Consider the following 25,826-nt stretch of genomic DNA (forward strand, 5'->3'; position numbering starts at 1 on the left):
ACCTTTTCCGGACCGAAATACTCTGTGTCTGCTGGTAGGGGCATTGAACTACCGGCAGGCCTGAGCTGCTGGTAGTTCAGGCCCCTGCCGCCAGATAATTCACTGAAGCAGCAGCACCGTTACAGCAGTGTCGGTGCTTCAGTGTTCTCAGAATGGGAACTTATCATACCTCCGCTGTCCGGAATATTCCGGTATTACCGCAATATCAGTAGTAGAAACAGTAAGCCGCGGTTGCCGGTAGGCCACCAGTACTACTGGGAGCCTGATAATGAGGGCCATAGTCATGTACACACACCTCTCCCCATGCCCCTTACTATTTTCATGCACACTGCATACTAAGGGCCTCATTAGGACCCAGGCGTTAAGGGGTTATTGGCGCCGTAAAAGGTGTCGGCGCAGTTAAACCCTTAACGCCTTACTACGAGGTCCCTTTGCGGGACTCGACCTTAACGGCTGGTCTAGACCAGCCGTTAAAGTAGGGGCCCGCAAAGGGACTCTCAAGGTAAGTACGGTACCGCAATTTGCGGTACCGTATTTACTGCCTTCCCCATTCCCATTATGCCCTATGGGGCAAAAATGGGAATGGGGAAGGGCCATGGTGGCATGGGGAATTACTGCCCCGCCAACCTTGGAATGGGGTGGTAATTCCCCATTCCGCCATGGCGGACTCCGGCATCGACCATGGTGCTAACAGCACCATGGTTTTCCGACGGAGTCCTAATGAGGCCCTAAATGTAATTTCATTAGTGACACCCTATGTATGTGGTGCTTGAAGAGTTGTATGATTATAGATTATGAGTTTTCTTTTTTAAACACACCCCAATTGATGGTGTTTGCTGATTAGAGAACTCGTCACTACTCCTTTTATCGACCCCAGAAAGATGATAGGCTGAATATGAACCATTCAGATCACCTGTGGGGCACACAGAGTGGAGGCTCATACCACCAAGCTATCTTACTGTTTTTCACATTTTGAAATGTCCAAGGCTGTTTTGGGAAACACATGGATCTGTCTAATGCATCTAAGTATGCTAGGCTGATGATTTGCACTCGGGCGCTCTTAATTCTTCTTGCTTCTGATGCTGGGCTTTCTCTGTGGGGTCTTTTTCAGGATGCTGATGGCAGTCGACTGTCAGAGGAAGAGATCAGAGATGAGGTAGACACGTTTATGTTTGCAGGTAAGAGAAACAGGTCGTCTTTGAAATGTAAGCTGCTTTATGGCCGTATGGAGAGTGGGAGCAAGGTCCGTGGGCACTCTGTAGGAGTGCGGCAAAGCCTTAATGTGGTTGTATTGGACCAGGCCGACAATAGTTTTCGATGGATTTTTTACCTAAACAAATCCATTGAAAAAACTCATAAAACCTTTTTTATTTTTATTTTGGGGGGTCCTTTCCCCAGCCCCTCATTTCTCTATGTTTTTAACCCCACCCCAATCCCCTCCGCAACCCTTTCAACCACTTACCCACCCCTCTCCCCATATACATATTTAGATGGAATTGTTTCTGTAAGTATTCCATCGAAAAACTACTGTCGTCAAAAGGACGTTGTACCGAGCAGGCAAGTGGGTCACTGCCATCTCCAGCAGTTGCAGGTTAGTTTAATATGCAGAGCCGACTGGTGAATTTTTTTGTTGGAGGGATGTAACTAAGTGTAGCGAGGGAGCACAGGAAAACAAAGGGGATTTGCGGGGATGACATTTTCAAAATAATGGGTTAAAATGGTGAATTTTACAGCACACTTTCTGTGAAAAATTGCATAGAAAGCCACACATTTTTCAATTGATTTTGTAGGCTAACACATGAAAAGAAAAGAATAACTGCCAAGTCGCCAACAACGCAATGGAGCATTTACCGGAGCAATGTACAATGTATTTTCGTGATGCCTTTGCCCCCAATATATGCCAGTAAGCAAACATTTTCATTCTGAATGCCCATTCTGGCTGCAGCAATCTCTTTCAGTTAACCCACATACAAAAACATCTTGTTTGCTCTGCTCATACTGCAAATTACACTATAATAAACATGTCCATGTCCATATTTGCTCTGCCAATATATGCCAGTATACCCATGTATGAACATACTCCTGTTGCCTTTGCTCATAATGTCAGTAAACATGATATCCCCACTGTCATAACACAGTTCAGCCACCTAAGAAGCTCACCATGATGGCTTTGTTCAAACTGCCAAGAAATAATGCTGTGGCATGGTGTGATAACAGGTATCTGCTGCCTGCATCAATACCCACTATCTCCAGAACCATCTCCAGGACATGTTGATGCTCATCATCAATATGTCCACTGTAGACAAAAACATGCGCACGTTGCCTGCTCCAATGAACTCCCCCCACTTAAGAACACTCTTCATGTTGACTTTGTAACAGTGAAAAAGCTGTGCCCACTGTAAGATGACACATGCATGCTGCCTGCACCAATGAACTCCTGCCCCCAACACACATGACAGCACGCTTCATGTTGGTTTTTCCCACTATACCAGTGAAAATGCTAAAATGGTGTGCCCACTGTAACAACATATGTACATGCTGCCTTCACCAATGTGTCATGGGTTACTATCCAAAATGGTCTTTATGGAGCAAGTGAAGGAAAACAGGCATAGGACATATCGGTTCGTCTTCCAAGATGGCGCTAGGTTGTGCCTCAGTAGAGAACCATCTGCAGCAGGCCAGATTATTCCAAGATGGCCAGCAGCAATTGTCACTCAAGCCAGAAACACACAGCTCAATGCTTAAATAGCCTCTCAGCAGTCAACGCGACAGTGTTGCCAACTTGGTGACTTTCTCGCTATATTTAGTGAGAAATCACGGCCCCCTAGTGGCTTTGTGGTGAAACAGCGGCTAGGAAGACATGTAGCCACTTTTTTATATTGGTCTGGAGACTTACACTTTTTTTCTATTGGTTTGGAGACTTCCGTCAATTACGCAAGTTTCCAAACCAATAGAAAAAAAAATGTAAGTCTCCGAAACAATAGAAGTAATGTTAAGTTGGCCGGCGGTGCTGTGGGCCTCTTTTGGTGATTGTGAAAGGCTGTTATAAAAGTTGTTAGCTGGGGTTTAAAGTGACCGTGCTGTGTGGACGATATAAATCTGGGATTTGGGTGAGAAGGAAGCTAACAGTGGGGGACTTAAAAGGGCACAGAAGGCGCTGTCAGCGGGCATGGATCTATGCACATGGAGTTTAGCTGTGCCTTGCTTTCATCAATGTTGGCATGTTGCATGGCTGGGCGGTGTTGCTCTTGGAGCTTGTTATACTTTAGCACAGTAAGTACATTGTACCACAGTTGTTCTATGTTGGTAGTTCTGCTTGCATTCGTTCTGCTGCCCATATTTGCATATTGCATTTGTTACACGGTCACGCAAACGATGCGTTTGGTGAGTTGCACTAATATATGCATTTTTTTAATGCTGCAGTGATATGGGCACTGGGCTCAGATGTGCGGGGTCTCTGGGGTCGGTAGGTGAGATGGTTGCTCAGTCTGTACTCATGGAAGATGATTGCTCCATGGCTGTAGAAGGGGGCAGCAACTGCACAAATAAACAAAGGTGCTGGCTGACTCAGCAAGGTTGAACATCAGCAATACCAACCAGCAATCACTCAACATGCACATGGCCCATTGTGCAAATTAGGCGATGACATCATTTAGCTACTTCTAGCTACTTTTAGGACAGCCAAAAGCTACTTTCCTTACTGAGGAGTTGGCAACACTGCAACGCGGGGCGCGCTTCTGTAAGTACTTCTGCTCCCCTGACTTTCCTTGTCTATTCTCTTTCTTTTCACTTTCTCCCTGCCTAGCTCACTGCTTTCTCCTTCCATCTTCCTCAGCCTCTTTCTTTGCTATCATCGTAACGTGGGACTACTGGACTTCATCTCCCTTTGTGGATTCCTGGCGCAACATATTCACCACAGTTCATCTGCCTTTCTTTTTTCCTCCGAAGCGCAACACGTTCATCTGTCTGCGTTACACTATCTGCACGTTCCGATTTCCGTTTTTATTCACAAATGGGACTGCAGCATTCTAACTTGACACCCAGCTTTTTAAAGACTTGCTCCCCGCTTCTCCTTATACTCAGAAGCTCTTGCATCTAGACAGAGCGCACGTTCGCTCCACAGCAGAGCCGCGTCCCTGCTGACCTTCCCGCAGTGAATGTGCTTCCCTCAGGTGCCGAGTCCTGTGCTTAAGTTATTAACAGTGTCTCGGGTACAAAGGAGTCCCGGTGACTATAGCTTAACCAGCCTCTCGATCTGTCTGACAAACGGTGCCTCGTGCAACATCTAGTCTCTGTGATATATATTCTATTTGAAACTTTCATTTATGTTTTATTTATTTCACTACATTTGCAAGGCAGTGTTGTTGCCAGTATATATACCTTGTCCAGCCATCATTCCTTTTTTTTGATTTACCACCCCACTTGGGATGGGTATGCCCAGGAGTGGGTCCTGTGTCTGCTGGGCCGAGAGAACCAAGCTACTCCTCACTGATGAGGCCCAACAAGGCGGAAACATGTCTAAGGATGATTGTGGTCTCATGCAGAAGGGTTGTGACCTAGCAGTTTGGGCTGAACTGCCCCTTTTGGGGTGGGACCAAGCCTGATTTGCATATGGTCTTTCCCCGATGGTCTGGAGAGTAGACCAGAACAATGCCAGAGGTTAAGATTCATTCTAAACCTTCCAGCATCACTCCTTGTTTTTGCTTTCTCACTTCCAGAGGTGTGGAACGCCCCCCTATTTTCCTCATTGGGTAGTCAGCACTGCACACGGGTAAGGGTCCATTGTTTTCGCTGTGTAGTTTATGCATTGAGCATTGTGGTCATAACACAATTACCCTTGCCCCCTATAAGAACACTCATGTTGGCTTCCCATAATGCCATAAAAAAAATCATACCACTCTCAGAATACGATGCCATACTGACTCCCCCAATGTAGACTAGTAGGGCCATATAAGAACACTAATCATCTTGGCTTTTCTTATATGCCATAGTAAGGAAAAACGTACATGCTTCCTGCTCCAATGAGCCTCCCCCAATCAGAGGCTGGCAAGGACTGGGAAGGTAGATCCCCCTGCCTTCTGGAGCTTGAATCTAGGTATTGCCAGTGAGTGAGTTTGAGCAGATCTTAAGGGTCTATTAGAAATGTGAACAGTGAAGCGATTGGCAAGATAGATAGGTACCTGGTTAGATTTGGCTTTGTGAGTCAAGGCAAGTGTTTTGAGAGATATTCTTGAGGCCACAGGGAGCCACTGTAGGCTGTGGCATGTGTCGGAAATGTGAAGTTTCCTAGGGATGCTAAGGGCAGCTCTTATAGCATTGTTCTGTGTGACTTGGAGCTTGTTGATGTTTCTTTGGATAGTACCAAGATAAAGGGCATTACAATAATCAATTATAGCCATAACAAAGGTTCTAGCGAGAATGATGCAGTTAGGGGCTGTTAAGAACGGTCTACACGCTGTTATAAACTTGTGGGTGTAAGCCGAAGCTGATACCCCAGCATTCGTTTGTCTAGTGATTGATAATGTAGAATCTAGTTAGACACCTAATGTTTTTGTTAGAAACATTAATGGTATTCCCGTCAATAGTGAAGGATTTGAAGGCGAGGTCCAGTTTTCTAAGTCTTGTATGTGAATCTAGGATGAGAAACTCGTTTTTTTCATCATTTAGACACAGTCCATGATGTGCCATCCACGCCTGAATGACTGAATAAACATTGTTAAGTGCTTTAGAGTCAATAGCATGGTTTCTACTGATAGGGATGAGTATCTGGGTGTCATCAGCATAAATGGTATAGGTGACACCCAGATAGTCGAGAATATCGAAGAGGGGTTTTATGTAAATACATAGTGTTGGGGAGACACAAAAGCCTTGTGGGACCCCACACATGACTGGTGATGGATTAGCAGAAGCGGTCGGTGAAAAGACACGCATGGTTCTGTTTGCTAAGAAAGATCGAATCCAGGAGGTGGCTTCCTCTGAGAAGTGGGCAGCCGTTTTAAGGTTTTAGCACAAAATTTGGTGGTTGACCAAATCGAAAGCTGCCGATAGATCAAGCAGTAGAAGTAAGGCCAGCTTGCCTTTATCTTTTAAATCTTCGATTTGTGTTTTTAGGTCTATGAGGGCAGTTTCAGTTGCATGCCTAGGGCGGAAGCCTGATTGACGGATTCCAAGAGGTTTATTGGATTCAAGCTAGGCCTGAATTTGTAGGTAGGCTGCCCTGTCCAAGATTTTTAGAAGGAAGGGCACTGTAGTAATGGGTCTGTAGTTGGCAGGGTTACTGGATCAAGGGTAGGTTTTTTGATTAGAGGGATAACCCAGGCATCCTTGAGGTTCTCGGGGACAGTCCCAGATTTAAATGAAGCGTTTATGAAGGCAGTGATAAAGGGGGCAAGCTCGTGGGCGGCCTCCTTGATGATAGGTGCTGGGCAGGAGTCACCTTGACAGTTAGAAGGTTTGAGCTTTCTAATAATATTCTCTACTTCCCAAGTGGAAAGCAGGGACAAGCTGAATGGTTTGGCCGGATATGGTGAAGTTGTAGTGTTGAATGTGGAATTGAATACAGGATCTGGGACTAAACTACATTTTTTATGTTGATTTTAGTTTGTAGACATACAGACTGTTTTTCTCACCTGCAGATGCACCCTCACCCGTCCTCCCATAATTGCCCTACAGCTACAGGAACTAGGAATCTGGGTGAACTTCTTGGTTTCTGCACATGTGTGGTGGAGTCAGAGCACCACTATAACACTGCTGGAGGCCCTGATAATGTGAGGTGTGTTGGAGTAGCATCTAATTGCCACATTTCCTCTAAGGTTCACCCGCCTGTTTCCAAAATGGCCAATGCAAGGTTGGGGCCACACAACTCCCCGAGCCTTGCATGGCCTATTGGGCATGCATGCTGGGGAACTGTAGTTGTGAATGGGAAACCACGTTTCCCTAAACACAAACGCCAACACAGGAGCTTTTTCACTTGGCTGTACAAAATTAATAAGTCCTTATAAATCATTGTCATGTTAAAAAAAGGTTTTTGTATGTAAGGGTGGATTTTAACTTTTACAATACATTTAAAAAACATATTTTCATTTGGCACTTTTCTCGAACACAATTGTGTTTTGTTTTGGAATGTGTGAAGCGCAAGTTCACTTAGTTTACAAAGGCACTGGACATCTATGCTGCCTGCACACCAAGCATTTTCCCTGCAATCTTTTTCAAGGAAACTTGCTACTTACATATGAAAGAGAAGACCTTTAGAGGGCCTTTTGGAGCCATGGGACTCATTATGCTTCTGTCTATGGATGGTCATGTACTTTTCTACACTGTGGTAACAGAACTATGGCTCTTTCCCGTCATGCAGGTCATGACACAGCTGCCAGTGGGCTCTCGTGGATACTGTATAACTTGGCTCACCATCCAGAATTCCAGGAAAAATGCAGAGAGGAAATAAGGGAGCTAATGACTGGGAAGAACCCTGTTGAAGTATACTGGTGAGTTTCAGTCATAAAATGCCCCCCCCTCCAAATGTCTCTTATTCTCCCATCGTGCCCAAATGTTCCTAGTATTTGCCACCCCACTGACATCTGCGTGTACCTCATGAGTGATAATCTCGACACGACCAGAAAATGCCTGCGAATCCCACCATGGATATCTTGTCTTCCTACAGTTGGATTAATCCAATAAAGGTAGGGTTGGCAATCTTACAAACAAGCATCGACAAGGCTAATCATTTTAGCTTCTGTAAAGGTACTTATGATGGGCTTGGCGAGTGCCCGTTCAGTCACCAAACCCTCTTTGGGAATTCACTGTCTTGTGCAGGAAGACAAATGTTACATTATTAGCTTTATAATCTTTCTCGCTCAACCCAGGGGCCATCTTGGATGTGCATCTTGCTCCAGATCAAAGAATTTCATGCAGATACCTAGAAGCTATTGGGGATGGGGAACTCACAATCATCTACTAAGTGGCTGTATTTTGCTTTGAAACATGGTAACCCAAATGGTGGTTTCAGTGGGCCTCATTACGAGGAAGGCGGCCACGGTATGAACGGTGCCGTTAAGGGACCGGCACCATTCATAACGGGCCGCCACATTATGGGTCCTGGAAACCAGACGTCCAGAGTGGGACCCGCTAGCAGTACAGGATGCTAACAACAGCCCTGTTATTAACTGGGGGCTCAAATGGGAATGGGGACGTACCGGGTCCGGGTCCCGTGAAAGGGATTTACGGGGCCCTCCAAGGTCGGAATGGCCCAGTAAGTCCCCTTTTGCGGGACCCGGACCCGAGTTTGGAGGTAGCCATGCCGCTAAAAACGGCACGGCTACCTCCAAACTCGTAATGAGGCCCAGTGTCTGGGTTTGTATACGTAGCAGCAGACAAGTCTTACATGGTATGGAAAATATGGAAGCGCCCGGGTTCACACAACTTGTGCAGGACGCACCCTCAATTCAACCCACACCTTTGAGCTAATCCTCAGTAGTAGCTGTGGCATAGCAAACTTAGTTGTTTAGCTCAAGCCATAGACTGAACATTGTCTAAACACATTTAATATCTACAACTTCATTACTCATTAACATCAACCCCATGCAGAATCTCTGAATCCCTTCCCTGACAGGCCTCTAAATTAAGACAAGTTGGTCTTTGTAGAGAAATATAAGGAAGTGTAAAAACCACCCCCACCCACCTCCTGACAACCTACCTGTGATGAGAACCCAGACCCTCTATGAGCAGACATACAGGAAAACATCCGTAGATCTCTTGATGTGTTTGCACCCGCACGACTGAAGAAACCCTCCAGTTGAAGTTGGGCAGCAAATTGTATACTTTGAAAATTGCTGTGTTCAAAAGTACAGGGTAGTACATGGGAGAACATGAAGCACACAAGGCGGACTATGAAATACATATTAAGGGGAATTCATAGAGTGTGATGCAGGGCGTAAAATGTGTTCAGTGGTGAACAAATAAGTGAATCGACCAATCAAACAAGAACATTGTTCTGGGTCTAGCGCCACCATACTGGATTTTGCCAAGATCATGCAATGCAGAACTCAACAAAATACAAATGATCTTTACACGTTCTCTGCAGAAAAATTCAACAAAATACACAACATCTAAGTCTACAAAAATCCTCATTCTGAAACCATTCTCTCTAAAACCAAGGACCACCCTAACCCTTTCTTCCCCACAGGTCTCTCTCCAAATCCTAGGCCGAAGATTAAATTAAAGCAGTAAACATGTTAGTTGAATTCTGCCTACTTCCTTTCACCAGAAAATGGACTATATTTGTATTTGTATTTGTATTTATTTTATTTCTATAGCGCACCAGGCCAAGGGGCAACCGGGCGCATCACTTGAATACAACAAGATAAAGCAGACATGGCAGTACTTACAATGTTTACAGGTAAAATTACATAGTATCACCGGACCCAGAGATAACGGCATTGTTGAATACCTCAATGATACAAGGCATGGTCATTTTGGCCTCAAAATAATAACATGTCTGCTAAAAGAGCCAATTTCAGAACCACCTCAGCTTACCAACTATCTCCGGTTCTCAAATGCCCTTCCTCCAAGCAAAAAATTAAAAAGGTGAGATCACTAGTCAGAAGGTTTCGGGAGTACCACCAGTGGTCCTTAGCAGCCAGTCAGGGTTCATACCAAAAACAGTCCACGTGGAGAGGCTCAAATCACTGACTTTGAAGAGAGTAGACCACCCGACAAACTAATCCTGCTGGACATGTGTGCAACCTACGATATGCCAGATCACCAGATCCTTCTCTAACAGCCAAAAAGGTGGCCATGGTTATCAGGAACATAACTGAAATGAAGTCTATCCTTTGCATCTGAATGCATACAACAGATAGCTTTTGACCTACTGCTCTAAGTAATGGACAAGAGACATCACACATGGAATATCCCATGGCTTGGCATTTTTGCCACTTTTCTTCAATCGGCAAGCCATACATGCCACAGTGCCACCGAGTAGCAATTACTGGGCGTTCATCTGCAGTGCAGAGCCAGGCGAGCAATGTATTGTATGCAAATTAGCTCCAATGTCTTTTAGCACCAGGAATTTGTCTTTATCTTATAGGGCAGCACTAGTTTATAGTTAGCTTGGTCAACCTGCGATAGACGGCTCCCAAGGATTCAGATAATTGCATACATGTGTCACCCTTATTAGTGATCATCACTGCTGTATAGGTTGAGATCCTTGTGGCTGGGTCATTGCAGTATGTTTAGCAAACACTAAACATTTTGTGGTGGGCTTATAAAAAGCAGAAAAAAACCTACAACCGAAATATGAAAGTAGAATAAGCCAGGTCAGCCAAGTCACACATAGCAGCATCCAGTGGCTACCACTGGAAGTTGACCTCTGGTTCAGTGCCACTTCAACATAACTTTGATGGTGCATGATATACATATGCAAATGCACACAAAAGTAATCGAACAACATCACTTTCACTTCCAAATGCTTCCAAACGCAAGGAAGAACATATATATATTTCCCTCAAGATGGGACATACACCTGCTGATTGGAGAACAAGACAGTGGGTCTCATTCCGAGTCCAGCGGTAACCCTGCCGGTGCTACCGGCGGGTTGCCACCGGACTCAGAAAAATGTACCGGCACCTGACCTCCCGGTGCCACTGGCTCATTCCAAATACAGCAGCTGGGAAATCAGGTGCCGGCATGTTTGTAAATCCCCATTCCCATAGAGTCCTAATGGACTCCATGGGAGTGGGGACGCAGGAGCACCGGCACCGTTGCTAACGGTGCCGGCGCTCCTGTGAAATGTCTGCCTACCGTGACCTCTGCGCCCGGTGAGTTTACCGGCACCCTTGTTTTCTTGACTGGCAAACTTATAATGAGGCCCATTGTTATGATATGGTTCAAACACATCGATCACTAGAAAGATAACTACCAGTTTATAAATGTGGCGAAAGCTAAAACAGAAATCCATTTGTTTGGCAATCTCTCGTACATCATTATAATTCAAATTGCCATACATTTTAGGATTCACCCCTGCAATGGTACAGAAAGTAAAGAACCTAGAAGTCCTCTGAATACAATGCCTTCCACGCTCGGGTCAGATGGAGTTATGCTGTTTTCTGTAATGGCTGCTAGTGCTGCGCCAGGTACCAGAGTAGGCGTGACCACCTATGCCTACAATGCACATTGACCTATGCCTTTAGAAGTTCTGCATTCCTGGAGCTGCCCTCCACATGCTTTTGTCTGGCATGTATTTAAAATAAAAATGTGTTGCTCCTGAGTTACAGGAAATAGCTTACCTACTAGATTACATCCTTCTGCCTACATGTGTTTCGAGTTACATTCACTACATCAGGGATTTGGAGCTCCCTAAAATATTTCTCTAAAACACACATTTGCCAGATTAATGAAATAAAGTGGGTCTAGGCCTTCTTAGGTAGATTTGCTAGGTTTATTACCAGCTTCATAGGTTACATATAAGTTACATTTAAGACATAAATTAAGACACTGGCAGCCCATCACCCAGGCCTCTGGCTGACCAACTCCTGGTTAGAACATTGACACATGCATTCCAACACTCAGGAATTAACACTCCATATGTCATCACCACATTCCTTCTGCAAAGCCAAGTCATACACAACACATCTCCTCCATTTACATTGGCACATCACACACAACACAGCACTACACAACAATGCACTACACAACACACCTGCCCTCTTTCCATCAACAGACAACAACAAAGCACTACACAACACACTTCCACACACACCAACATATGCCATTCACACCGACTCACATGACCAGGGCAAGCTCACAGCATGTGCACTAACACTCTGCCATCCACAGCATTACCGATGCACAGGCCAGGCACACCGGGACCATCAACCATTATCACCGGCGCACTCTGGACCCTGAAAGGTGGAATGAGTCATCGCTGAGCACACAGTGCAGCTAAACACAACCGCCTGTGTCCACGAAAACAGAATAGACGTGGCACACAACCACAAGATCGAAGTACACGTGTGACCCCGCATGCCCAATATAACAGACATGCCCATACCAAAACCGGGGGCGCTACCACCCGACACACATACCTCATTGAACCATGCACAACTACCATCGCAGTCATACTCCGTTCAAACTGGCGGCGCTACCACCAGACACAAGCATACATACATTACCCATGCATGACTACTTCCACAGTCACACCCTGACCGAACTGGTGGCTATTCCACCACCAAACACGCGTACGTTGCTTAACCATGCGCGACATCTACCTCAGACACGCCCATACCATACTGGAGGTGCTGCCACCTGATACCATACTTTGTGGCACTACCTCCCAAATATCCTTGTGGCATACCCATCCACATTCATACTGAATATTAGGCTGAAGACGCTACCCCAAGCAACCACATTGAGAGGTAAGACATGCTGACCTGGCACTCACACCATCAGCAAAACCATACTTATAAATTTCATATAAGCTTCACCCAACCAAACACATGGGAGGCACTACCCCCGCAATCACCAGACAATCATATCCATACCCATACATAGGATATTTGAAGGCGCTACCCCCAAAATGACTAAACTGCCCGGATCAATACAGATATTCCATACTGTACACCATACATAACATAATACAATATGCAGTTCTCATTTCAACGTTCCATACATTTGAATTGATGCATTTCTTTTAAAAAAACACATTACTTCATGAAGCCCAAACCAAATCCACTCCTAAAAGTCCATATCACATTTAGGTGACTTAAATGCTGCAAATCCTCAAGAAGTTAGTTCTAAACTTCACACATGCTCACATCGCCCAACAACAATCATCTGTATGCATCTTAATCTGTTTAAATGCTAAAAGTCCATGTCATCTCCTGTGACCATAAGCTGGAAATCCTCAAAATTTTAATTCTAGTCACTGCGCCCATAGATGTCATAAACTCCATACCAAGACCAATCCTAAAGTCCATATTGCAAATATTTGTTCACATATAAATGCTTGCAATAACCTAAAAGTCCTTGTTGCAATGAGCAACCTACAAGCTGCATTCCATCAGAAGCGTACATTACTATACACAATAGCATACATTACCTTATGCTAAAAGTCCATGCCGCATTAGGGCGACTTAAAAGCTGCAAAACCTTACAAGGGTTAGATCTGCAATGCGCCAACATCTACCATACTTGCAAATCATACGTTCCTCCGTTCACCATCAAGAGTTCCCATCATGTCCATCAACCACGACTTATATACTAGTCCACAACCCACCATAGCCTTTGACCCACACCACATAGCCAACACCATGGCTATCATATAAAGGATACTTTGCAGGCAGCGAAATGGCATAGTGTCCCACGTAGCCGATTCAGTGGACCTCTCTTTGCAAGCCGTCCGACTGACACGGTATACTCCGCTTCACAGTCCAGCATCACGTCACATGAACTGACATAAAAACTCCCGACATCCTTCCATTCTCAGCACTCTTATCGAGATTACGCAGATCCTCGTTGCACGTCTGAGCTTCTACTTCTTTGGCATGTTGCCTTCACGCCTTCAGGTCCCTTACTTGCATTACTGTGCAGTCCTTATATCCAACATGTCAACATCTGATAGGATCAGTTAATATCACGTAGCTCGCCATGCCGAGAGGGAACGTTGGGACTTCACATTCCAGCCCATCGCCAACTCCTCATTGGCCGGAACGTTGGGACTTCACATTCCAGCCCATCACCAACTCCTCATTGGCCCCCTGTGACATCACCATTCGGTCTTTGACCAGAGCACCTCTCAGAGCTCAGCCATTTAAACTGCTGATTGCTCCCAGCGGAAATTCTGGTGCTCCCCCGACATACTCCTGTGGCTGCCTTCAGCTTCCTAAATACACAGCAATCCACCGATCATCCACAGAAGCAGTTCTCCGGTCACGGCTACATTCACGACATACCAGGTAAGCGCCCATCACATCATACTGTTCTGTTTGCTTCAACAGCAACCCCAGACGCTGAAAATCTTCCTTCGTAAGTCTGCTCAGCACATCTCTCCGGCTGATGAACACTACCGTCCCCTTCTCTTGCTTATGGGGACAGTGTCTCCCTGATACTCGCTTTCCATAATGAGGTTACTGAGGACTCTTCCCCTCACCATACCACGCTCATCCACAGCCCAGAGCTTCAGCCCCATCGGCCGCCAAGACTGTTCCCCTTTATGATTTATGGGCAAGGCTTCCGATCTTTAGCCAAAATATCCCCTCCTGCAGCTCATGGGGCTCTTGGGGCTCTTCCTACTCTCAGTCCATGGGCTTAGCTCTCAACCCATTCACAAGGACAGTCTGTTGTAATAGGTATCTGAGTGTGGTGACATCACTGCTGGATAGAATGTAGTGATGTCAGGCGAGGATGGGATCCTGTCGAGGAGGGGGCAGGAGTTGAAGTCCAGGAACATCGCCCTCCATGAACCCACGTCCCACGAGTGAAGCTAGTTACATCAACTTCTGTTTCCTGGTTCATGTCCCCTCAGCAGGCCGGGCGGTGCTGAACTCGGGAGTGCTGTGTGAGGAATCAGAGTTGATTGCATATATTCCATGTGCAGAGATGAGACCGCTGCAGAGAAGGTGCCTGCGTAATCCCTGGTGGCGTTCAGGGTGTGATTCACTGTGCCCCGGGGAGGAGGAGGGGGCGCCGTTCGGTACACAGTTCGGTGTGCAGTGTGAAGCGTGCCCTGGGCGGGGTGCTCCAGTGTAGGAGGAGGTGTCCCTCTGAAGGGATCTGGCGTCGTTTTCCGCCGGACCGAACTGCATGGAGATCGGCCGGGGAAGGCCAGAAACCAGAATGTGTTTAGAAGGGATCCGGCATTGTTCTCCACGGGATCGGTCTGCAGACAGAAGATCGGCCGGGGGAGGCTAGACGAGAAAGTATGTTTGGCGGACAGGGAGCGCACCTAAAAAGTGGTGTGCTGATATGGCGTTTGGGGACCCGGCTGATGAAGGTGCGCACCAAGGATGTCGGGTGTGCATCAAGGAGTTGTGCCAATCGAGTGGCCGCCATATGGAGATGGCAGCAGTGGAAGGCATCGGGGTGGGAATTCCCTGGCGCCATGGACTGGGAAGGAGTTGCTGCGATGGAAAGGGGGCGGAGAAGTTGCCTCTATGGTATCTTGGGCAGAATGGTTATGTCCTCCTGCCGTTGAGATGCATTCCAGAACGCGGAAGAGGATTCGAGCGTGATGTTTGTATGGCGCATGTTCATGGTCTTGGGGAGTGTTCAGGAACCACTTCCATGACAAGCATATCACTTCGTTCTGCCTTTGTTAGGGTTATTGCGGAGCGTGCCGGGGTCAACAGAACTTGTTGTATGCTGTTAGGATCCTGGAAGTGTTGGACGGGCGGTTCAACCTGTCATCCGTGACTGCTGCAGTGCCGGATAGTGGAACGGTGGAGATGTTTGTTTCGGCAGCAGCGCCATGGGAGGAAGAGGACTGAGGCGTTTAGCAGTATTTGAGTGAGCCAACATTTTGTAGTTGTATTTGTGAGGCCGGTATGTCTTGTCTATATGTGGTGGCCTTCTGTGTGTTGGTTAGTTGGTGGTGTGTGTGTGGTAATGTGAGGGGCCCGTGTGGATGTGTGTATTTGGGAGTTGTTTTTTGTTTTTACGATGTTCATGTGCCAAATGGTGACGTGCTTAATTCCTTTTGATGTTACTAAGTATGTATTGAATTGAGATTATATTTATGTTAATCTTATTTTCTTGCAAGTCGGGTTGGCACTTTTGGGTTTGCACGGACTTGTTGGTGGGAACTCGCGGATTTTGATTCTGCATTATGCAGCGTTTTGAACAAAGTGCTGAAATGACTTTCCACTTTCCTGAAATGACCTTGCTAAACAATGTCAGGTTTGGACGGACTCGTGGGTGGGGGAACTCGCGGGTTTTGGTTCCTCGTTAATGGCAGCAATGTTATCATAGTGCTGAAATGACCTTGCTGAAATTACTTGTTGTACAATCTTTCGTCTACCAGCGAGATTGCTTTTGTTATTCTGATCTCCAATTTGGAGTATTTGCATATTTAAGCCAGGGTTTTGTGTTTTGCATACGTTCACCTGCCTCGTGTGTAGCATGGGTTGTGTGTGGTGTGTGAGGTTACCTGTGTAGTATGGTAGTGAGACAGTGAAGTTGTTCTACGGTCGACGCAGTTGGCTAGGACTTGGGGTCCTTAGTGGTAGTGTGGGTGTGCTGCAAGTGCAGTTTGGCTGGGACTTGGGGTCCTTAGTGGTAGTGGTGTGTTGCTGCAAGTGCAGTATGGCTTAGACCTGGGGTCCTTAGTGGTAATGTTGGTGTGCAGTTATGGTGCAGTTTGGCAAGGACTAGGGGTCCTGGGTTGTAGTGTTGGTGTGCTGCGATGGTGCAGTTTGGCATGGACTGGGGTCCTGGGTTGTGGTGTTGGTGTGCTGCAGGGTTGCGGTTTGGCAAGGACTAGGGGTCTTGGGTTGTGGTGTTGGTGTGCTGCAGGGTTACAGTTTGGCTGGACTAGGGGTCCTACGAGTGTGTTGGTGGTTGGCTGGACTAGGGGTCCTAGGTGTGTGTTGGTGTACTGTCAAAGGCAGTTGGTTGGGACTTGAGTCTCATATTGTGGTGGTTTAAGGAGTGTGCTTTTGCGCAGTCTAGTCGGACTGTATTTTCTTAGGTGTTCGTGGTTGTGTTAGGTGTGATCTGTATGAGCACTGTGTGGACTGATGTTGGGATGGTGTGCTTGTTGCTCTTGGTGAGCTGGGATCGTGCTCGGGGGTGGCAGCCCTGGTGCCCTAGGGTGCAGACTAGGGTGGAAGGTTGTTTGTGCACGGATGTGCTGCGATGGTGCAGTTTGGCATGGACTAGGGGTCCTGGGTTATGGTGTTGGTGTGCTGCAGGGTTGCAGTTTGGCAAGGACTAGGGGTCCTGGGTTGTGGTGTTGGTGTGCTGCAGGGTTGCAGTTTGGCTGGACTAGGGGTCCTAGGAGTGTGTTGGTGTTTTGCTGGACTAGGGTTCCTAGGTGTGTGTTGGTGTAGTGTCAAGGGTAGTTGGTTGAGACTTGAGTCTCGTATTGTGGTGGTTTAAGGAGTGTGCTTTTGCGCAGTCTAGTTGGACTGTATTTTCTTAGGTGTTCTTGGTTGTGTTAGGTGTGCTCTGCATGGGCAATGTGTGGACTGATGTTGGGATGGTGTGCTTGTTGTTGTTCTTCGTGAGCTGGGATCGCACCCGGGGGTGGCAGCCCTGGTGCCCTAGGGTGCAGACTAGGGTGGAAGGTTGTTTGTGCACGGATGGTTTGGCGTATTAGGTAGTGTACTATTTTTGGGAACGCTGGGGCGTGGCAGGTCCTAGGTTTCAAGGGGCAGCTTGAAACAGGTGGTAGTGCTGAGTTTATTATTTTCGTTTCTCGAGTGTATTTCCAGTTCTGATTTTAAGGGAGGAGTTAGCCCTTATTCGACTTCGGTGGGTTCCTCATTGTTTCAGTTTTCAGAGGAAGGAGTGGAGTTGGAGTTGGGTGTGTCTTTGCTGACACGGGTTTGGTTTTGTTGTCCAATTTGTTGGAGGCACAGTTAGAGTGTGTATTCTTGGGGTGCAATGTAGGTTATGTTTGTCCCATGTTCCATGGTTTTATTTATCGTAGTGTTGTATAAATGTATGTGTTGAAGGTGATAGTGAGCTCCAGGTGGCAGTTTTTCTTGTCGTCAGTTGAGTCTGGTTAGTTGGTGCATTTACGTGCTGGCCACACGTGTATGTTGGGGATTGTGTTAGTGATAGTTTTAGTTAAGTCCTTCTTGTTCAAGAAATGTAACGAGGGAGAGGTGTTGTAATGTGTATCTGCGTGTGGTGACATCACTGTTGGATGGAATGTAGTGATGTCAGAGTGTGTGGAGTGTTGGGGATGTTATGCTCTGAATGCTGGTTCTAAGATATACAGTTGAGAGCTAAGCTGGCATGAAGGGACGTGCCGATGTTATCTTCCTGGCACAAACTTACAAATAAACCTACTGATAAATTACCTGCTGGTCCGGGTGTTACTTCAGGTACCAAGCTATAACAACAGTCCATCCATCCACTTAGGGGACTTCCTTCCTCCCCCTTCTGCCGCCTTGGGTGATGGGTTTTACTTGGTATGGGGGCAGTGTTGTCCTTTTCCTTCTTCCTGCACCCCCCGCAGCAGGTTAACCAGCTTCCCAGTAGTTTCACGCGTAGATTCTTCTTTAAAAGACCAGCTCGTCGCCAATTAAATGAAGTGGGTCCCAGCCTTCTTAGGTAGATTCACTAGGCTTATTACCAGCTCCATAGGTTACATATAAGTTACATTTATAACATAAGGTAAGACACTGGCATCCCATCACCTAGGCCTCTGGCTGACCAACTCCAGGTTAGAACATTCACACATGCATTCCAACACTCAGGCATAAACACTCCACATGACATCACAACATTCCTTCTGCAAAGCCAAGCCATACACAACACATCTCTTCCCTTTACATTTGCACATCACAAACAGCCAAGCATTACACAACAATCATGTCATCATGTTCTCAACTATTCACACACATGCTATGGTTCCCTATGAAATTGCCATGTCCTCGCACCATTTCCCAGGTATTGTCCTCATTTTTCCAGCTACTAACATCATTTGCCAGGTATTGCCATGTCATGTCCAGTAAAGAACACCATTTTTGGTTATTTCCATCAGATGCCTAGGTCCTCCATTAAGGATCACCACCAAACACATAGTACTCACAGCACTGCCACAGATTACAATCAAATGTGCTTGCATCACTGCCTCTGCTGACTGCTCCTTTGTTATGAAGCTGTGTGTGACCGGGTTGCTGCTTTTTTCTTTCCCATACGCTACCTCCCTTATAGCAAGCAGAGAGGGCTAGATGTGGTCTGTGCAGGAGAGAGAGCATAACATGTTTTGCTTTTCTGTAGCACACTGAAATGTCCAAGTACACAATGCATTACCTACATTACCTACCTATTGCTATTATGACCATGATATGCTCTGCTACCCATATAACATTGAGGTTATCCCATGGCAGGTAGCTCCATCGAAAGCCCATTTCAAGGAGTAGCATCAAAAGCCCAGCTACTCACCCCACATGCCATGCCTTCACATGAGCAAACCCACGCCAATTGACTGTTGCCATGGATTTCCGTAGAATCCTCAGGTACTCACACAGTTGGCGATGATTGCTATCATACCTCAAATCTTTCCTGGTCTCACCCCACTTTTAGTTCCAATCTCCTTACCTAACCTAGGCCAGTTTAATGTATTATCTACTATATCATGAGAACCTTAAACAGTAGGATTGTTCTAGCCATCAATGTTCCTTATGCACAGTGTTTCTTGGCAAAGAATCTTTCATGTACACTAAATAAATATAAATAAAATGAAAATGAACTGAAAAGGAGGTATTCACCCCATTGCCAGTGCTTACCATGACCATGTCCAATTATTCCTCCTTTGGCCATGGGTTACCATTGAATGGGCAGATACATGGAGCATTTCCAGAGATGGCCATCAAATGCCAATGCACTCATAAAATGCCCAGGAATTGACATCATGCACCCAATTATGGGAATTGCCACCAATTATGGGAATTGCCACCAACTGCCAAGGTTCTCACCTCATTGCCACATATTATCATTGCATTAACCCTTCCCCATCTCCCTATTATGATATCATTCATCCTCCTGTTTGCTCAGATGCATCACTACTCTCCTGTGCCCCCCGTGTCCCAGGTGGAAGAGGGGCAGGGAGGAAACCTATGCAGGAGTAACAGCAGATATACAGCACTTGTATGTCACACAGCAGCACTTTTGATATGCTACTCATGAGATTGGCGCAGGATCTTCCTGCCGTCCCCGGCCCTGTGCTTCTGCATGCTCCCACTACATTTAACAGGACTAGGTGGGTGGGATGCACCAGGGATTGTTGTGAAAGGAGGCTGGTTGCAGTGTCTCAGTGTGTTCCCTACCTCTACTGCTTTCTCAAACATGCTTCCATTCACAGCAGGACCAAGGATGTAGCCGGCCAGGAGGAGAAGTACTGGAACCGGAAGAGGAGAGAGCTTCAGAGGAATAAAGGAATCAGGCCCCTGCTGTTGCCTTTGTAAGGGGTCACAAGGAGTCACAGTGGCTTGCAGCTCTCTTTCAATTCTGTTTGCGAAAGCACAATTCTGTACCCCTACAACTCCCTGAATACATATTTTCCCGATTTGGCGGGTATGACAGCAAAGAGCCATCATTTTTAATAAGACAAAGGAGAATCAGAACACATTTCCTCTCAGCTGACTTAGAGTCTCCTCCATGATGCTAAACGTAGCACACACTGATGGTGAGCATTATAACCGTGAGCAATAACACGGATGTGCGGCGGAGTAAAGAGTAAAAATCGACACCTAAAATATTAATGGCATCATTATGAGTAAGATGATAACTGTAGAACCAGGTGGCATTTTAAATGCCTCCCATTTTTTAAATGCTAGCTAATTAGGAATTGCAATCACCTTTCATTTTTACAGCAAGGGGAACATAGAAGTGGTAAATATGTATTATTTATCCCATGTCCCACTTTCTAAATGTGGATTATTTACACCATGTTTTAATTTCTACTAAATCCCTGAGGTAATTATTCCATGCAAACCAAACTTTTAACTATTTGGTTTATTAAAATTCTCTTGCATTGTACCTTTCACAGATTCACATGCTTGAGTTCCCCGTCGTGAGACTGGGAATCCTTGGTAATTTAAAAAAATATATATTTCTGAGGCTTGTAGATCTGCTTAGATCACATGCTATGCATAGGCCAACATCTAGTGGTAGCCGCAGAGTATTACAGTTTTTGGGCCTCATTACACGGTAGGTGGTAAGGGTTTACCGGTACCAGTATTTTACCGGTACCGGTAAACCCTTACCGCCTTACTACGAGGTCCCTTTGGGGGTTGGAGAATTTAACGCCTGCTTTTTGCAGGCGTTAAAAATCAACCCGCAAAGGGACCAGGGAGCTAATTATGGTTACCGCAATTTGCGGTGCCGTAATTAGCACCTTCCCCATTCCCATTATGCCCTATGGGGCAAAAATGGGAATGGGGAAGGGCAATGGGGGAAGGGGGAAGTACCGCCCCACCAAACTTGGAATAGGGCGGTAATTCCCCTTTCCACCAAGGCGGTGCCTTAATAGCACCTTGGTCCACCGCCGTCCGTGTAATGAGGCCCTTTGTTTTCAAAACTCGAAAAGGGATGTCGACAAGGCATGCCAGTAATACTATCCCTAGTGTGACGTCTCCTGTACCCATAGTCCTTCACACGTCTAGGTCCCTCAGATTGTTTTTTTCCACCATTATACTCGGACGCGAGTTGTGGAGTTCCTTCTTCTGGCTAACTCCATTATACTGCACACCATACCAAACAAACCCCCCATGGCCGACAGTTGCCGTCGACCGATAATCCACACGCTGTGACGAAGGGAAGGTACAGAAAATCCCTATCCTCTGGAACAACGCGTTCATGTTGGCCACATGACAGGCTCGCTCAAACAGATGCCAAAGTCATGACATGACACAGCCTAGTACCTGTACCTATCAAAACATATCTGTTGACCTATACTATTTTGACATTACAGGTTTGCAGGAACAAGGAGACAAAGGAGACATAGAGGATACAGACCAATATTATGATGATGATGATGATGATGATGATGCATTCAATCTCCAGACCATACTCACCAACCTGTGGCTGATTCCCTTGTGGATAACCAGCTGCAGTATAATGATCTTTTAAAAGATGCAGAACATTTTAAAATCAATACCCAGGAGGCACAAGTCGACAAAGACTTTGTAGAGGACATCCTTGGGGATAAGAGATCTGCAGCACTGTTCATTCCACTGCTCCAATCTATCCAAATGCGAATTCAGCCTTCTTTACTTACCCACAACCTAACAAGGGCAGTCAGCCCTCACATTGAGAAAATGTTTAGACCAGCCCCATTAGACCGATTGTACATCAGGGGGCAGCTAAAGCCTGACTCTCTTGGGCTATAGGTCAAATGTTCGAATCAAAATGATCGAATGACAAAAGGGTCGAGTCAAAATGACTGAAATAAAGGGTTGAATATTTCTTTATTTATTTTGGGGGGGGCCCAAACCCCTGTTTTTGGTGTAAAAACACCTTTTTCACCTATACTAAAGCAACAAAAAAAAAAATACATTTAAAAAAATAATTTCGACCCTTTTGTTTTTGGTCGTTTTGACTCGACCCTTTTGTCATTCGACCATTTTGCCATTTTGATACGAACATTTGACCAAACACCACTCTCTTGTGGTCACCACCACAAGGAAGAGAGCGGGCACTCCTGTAGACCCTGTCAAAGCCCCTCCTGACAAGGAGAGCAAAAGGATGTATACCCTGTAGTAGGTTCCTTGGCTGCTTACCAAGTAAGGATAGCCAGCAACACCACGCTCCTGGCAAGTAATAATTGCCACAAGTGGGATGAGATCTCACAACCAATAGTCTCTGCCCCGGAGCCCATAAAAACACAGCTTTTAGAAACTGTAGCTGGAGGTAAACTGTTGGCAAGTTGCATCCTGAAAAATAATCTGGACGCAGAAGATAATGCAGGCCGCATAGTAGCTGAGTGTACCCTCATTAAACGCCATGCATGGCTACGTCAATCAGGTTTCAAGCTGGAAACACAATCCACCCTTTTAAATATGCAAATTGAGCCTAACACCCTATTTCGGAAAGCGGTCAAGAGTGCACTAAAAAGTCCCTGGGACAGCTCACAAACAAACCATTTGTGCAGAGGGGCGCATTTAATACACGCTGTTTTAGAGGACAAACTCCCAGCAGTCCTCCAACTACAACCAGGGCGGGCAGACATCATCTTGGGGTTCCTGGCAGGGGAAATCCTCCCAACTAAATTTTCAAAGGGGCCACATAAGGTTGAGAAATATAGGTAGAACCTCCTCCTCCAGAGGCTCCAACCCACCAAAGCAATGTCCTCCCACTCCAGGTCCCCTCCCATGTCTCTCCATTAGGAGGCTGCATTTCTCATTTTACCCACACATGGTAGGGGATCACTTCAGACAAGCGGGTACTTTCCACCGTGGCGGGAGGCTATTGCATAGAACTCATACAGACACCACTCAAACACCCACCAAGACAAAGACAAATGATGTAGGAGGAACAGCGCATCCTGCTGGAAGAGAGAAAAGCACTGCTACTGAAGGACGCCATAGAAATTGTTCTGGCAAACCAGGAAAACAAGGGTATCTATTGAATGGATTTCCCAAAAAAAGACCTTACAATGCACCCTTTCCTAGACCTGCGCCCTGCGAAGACATGTCAAGCCTCAGAAATTTCTCATGACTACGCTACAAGAAGTAATCCCACTGCTAAAACAGGGGGACTACATGGCAACTTTGGACATGAAAGATGCATACTTTCATATTTCAATGTTCCCAGCGCACAGAAAATCCCTGTGCTTCAACATAGCGAATCAACACTACCAATTCAAGGTGCTACCCTTCAGAATAGCCACTGCTCCAAGGGTATTCATCAAGGTATTAGCGGTAGTGGCTTTGCACTTATGCAGAGAATCAATTCCAGTGAACCCTTATCTGGATGACTGGCTGATAAAAGGGGAATCCCCTCAAATGTGCAAGCAAAACACCCAAAGGACCATCAATCTTCTGTTCCAATTGGGATTCTCAATCAGTGAGAAAAAAATCAATTTTCACTCCAAGCAAAACCAAACAGTTGCTAGGAGCTATCATAAAAACGGAAGAGGGGCAAGTGTTCCCTCAAACTAAAGAGTTCAAAAGATATTGCTGCAAATACTTCAATATCTTCCCGGTTGCCAAATAACTGTACGCAAAGCAATGCTTTTGCTGGAGGATGTTGACTTCAGGCATTTACCTAGTTCTTCACCCATGGTTGTGCATGCGCCCAACGGTTAGCGAAACAGTAGTCTCAGGCAATCGGTCAGTGGGACGATGTAGTGGTTGTTTCGCTAACCCTAGTTCAGGTGCTACGCTGGTGGACAAAGGTAAATCTGTTAAAGGGAAAACCCTTTAACAATCCTCAAGTGCAAGCGATAGTTACAACCAGTGGTCGAAGTGGGCAGGAGCGGTCGGGAGCGGTGCTCCTCTACTTCTTTTAATTAAGTTTTACCGTTACTGTACTTTTATTGTAGAAAGAAACCGTTCCAGAACGGTTTCGTTTTAAAATAAAAGTGTAGGAAGAGGTTGGAACTTGCACGTTCAGTGCACTGCACAGGACGTTTCCTTAAAGAGCATGCACATGTGTTTTGGTGTTTTTATTGTGCATGGGAGGGGGCAAAGTGATGGGGTCTGTGGGGAGCGGTGCAGACCAGTAGGGAACATAGTTCCACTACTTTGTTTCGTACACTTTGACCACTGGTTACAACAGATGCTTCACTCTCCAGATGGGGAGCCCATTACCTCCACCACACAACACATGGCCTATGGACACAGATCCCAGTCCAAAATCACATCAACCTTTTAGAGCTAATAGCTGTACTCTGCAAGGCCCTACAAGCCTTTCAGGTGCATCTAACAGGTCAAACAGTGCAGGTTCTCACAAACAGCAGCACTGCCATGTTATACATAAACAAGCAGGGAGGCAAACACTCTCCAAGTCTGTCCAGACTAGCCCAGAAAATGTGGAAGTGGGCACTCAAGAAGAACATGTTCCTAATATCCCAACACATTCCAGGGGAACTCAATTCTCTAGCAGACTCTCTAAGCAGAGATCCACTACTCGAAGAACACGAGTGGCAACTCAACTGAGGAATTTTAGGCTATATATTTTCCCTATGGAGCTATCCTCCTTTAGACTTGTTCGCCACAAGGCAAAACGCACAATGCCCAAACTACACATACAGGTTTCCCCAACCCAGATGCAAGGGGAACGCCCTATGGATGAGTTGGTCAGGGGAATTTGCTTAGGCTTTTCCTCTGACACCACTCCTCAGCAGAATAGTGCACAAAATGCACCAGGAACAAGCTACTTTAATCCTGGTTGCTACTATGTGGGCGAGACAACCTTGGTTTCCGCATCTGCGCAAACTGGCGATGTGCAACCCAATCAAGCTCCTGTGCCTAGTCAACATGCACACCCAACACGGGGGGGACAACATTACACCCACATCAATCTATGAACTTGGCAGCTTGGCTCATGAAGTCATAGAGTTTGGTCATTTAAATCATCTTCAAAGGGGTATGGAAATCCTCAAGGAGGCATGTAAATCTAACACCAGACACTATTACTTTAACAAACAGAAAGGATTTGTTATATGGTGTCAGTCAAAAAAGGTAAACCCTATTGAATGTACTCCATCACATATTCTTCACTACATGCTCCACTTACTAGACTCTGGCCTAGTATTCAACTCCATCAAGGTTCACCTAGCGGCTCTACCCCATACACCACTTCACAAAACAAGGTGTCCTGGTGGAAAGTCCCTGTTGTTAAGGCTTTCACGGAGGGACAGAAGAGACTTTACCCCCTGTTCCCAACTAGCCTCCAGCGTGGGATCTCAATGTGGTACTCTCAAAGCTCATAGGTTCTCCCTTATGCAAGACCCATTCTTTGTTATTCACAAAGACAAGTCGGTACTAAGAACACACCCTAGGTTTTCACCTAAGTTCATATCCAAGTTCCATGATAACCAATCCATTGAACTACCCGCTTTCTTTCAAAACCCTTCAAACTCAGCTGAGAAGAACCTCCATACACTCGATGTAAAGAAGGCGGTTCTTTACTATGTAAACACGACAAAACCACTAAGA

At 46.0% G+C, this 25,826-nt stretch overlaps 1 protein-coding gene across 1 annotated transcript in view; it reads left to right on the plus strand.

The window, feature by feature from the left end:
- The window catches only part of LOC138447639 (ultra-long-chain fatty acid omega-hydroxylase-like), a 368,008-nt gene that overhangs the window by 284,425 nt on the left and 57,757 nt on the right, over positions 1–25,826 (plus strand). Inside the window, exons 8-9 of the mRNA XM_069603846.1 lie at positions 1,112–1,178; positions 7,355–7,484. Of these exons, the coding sequence (XP_069459947.1) occupies positions 1,112–1,178; positions 7,355–7,484 (197 nt within the window). The remainder of the gene's footprint in view (positions 1–1,111; positions 1,179–7,354; positions 7,485–25,826) is intronic.

The sequence above is a fragment of the Ambystoma mexicanum genome, chromosome 3q, assembly GCF_040938575.1.
Source record: "Ambystoma mexicanum isolate Mex_15411 chromosome 3q, UKY_AmexF1_1, whole genome shotgun sequence".
In the NCBI taxonomy this organism is placed as follows: domain Eukaryota; kingdom Metazoa; phylum Chordata; class Amphibia; order Caudata; family Ambystomatidae; genus Ambystoma; species Ambystoma mexicanum.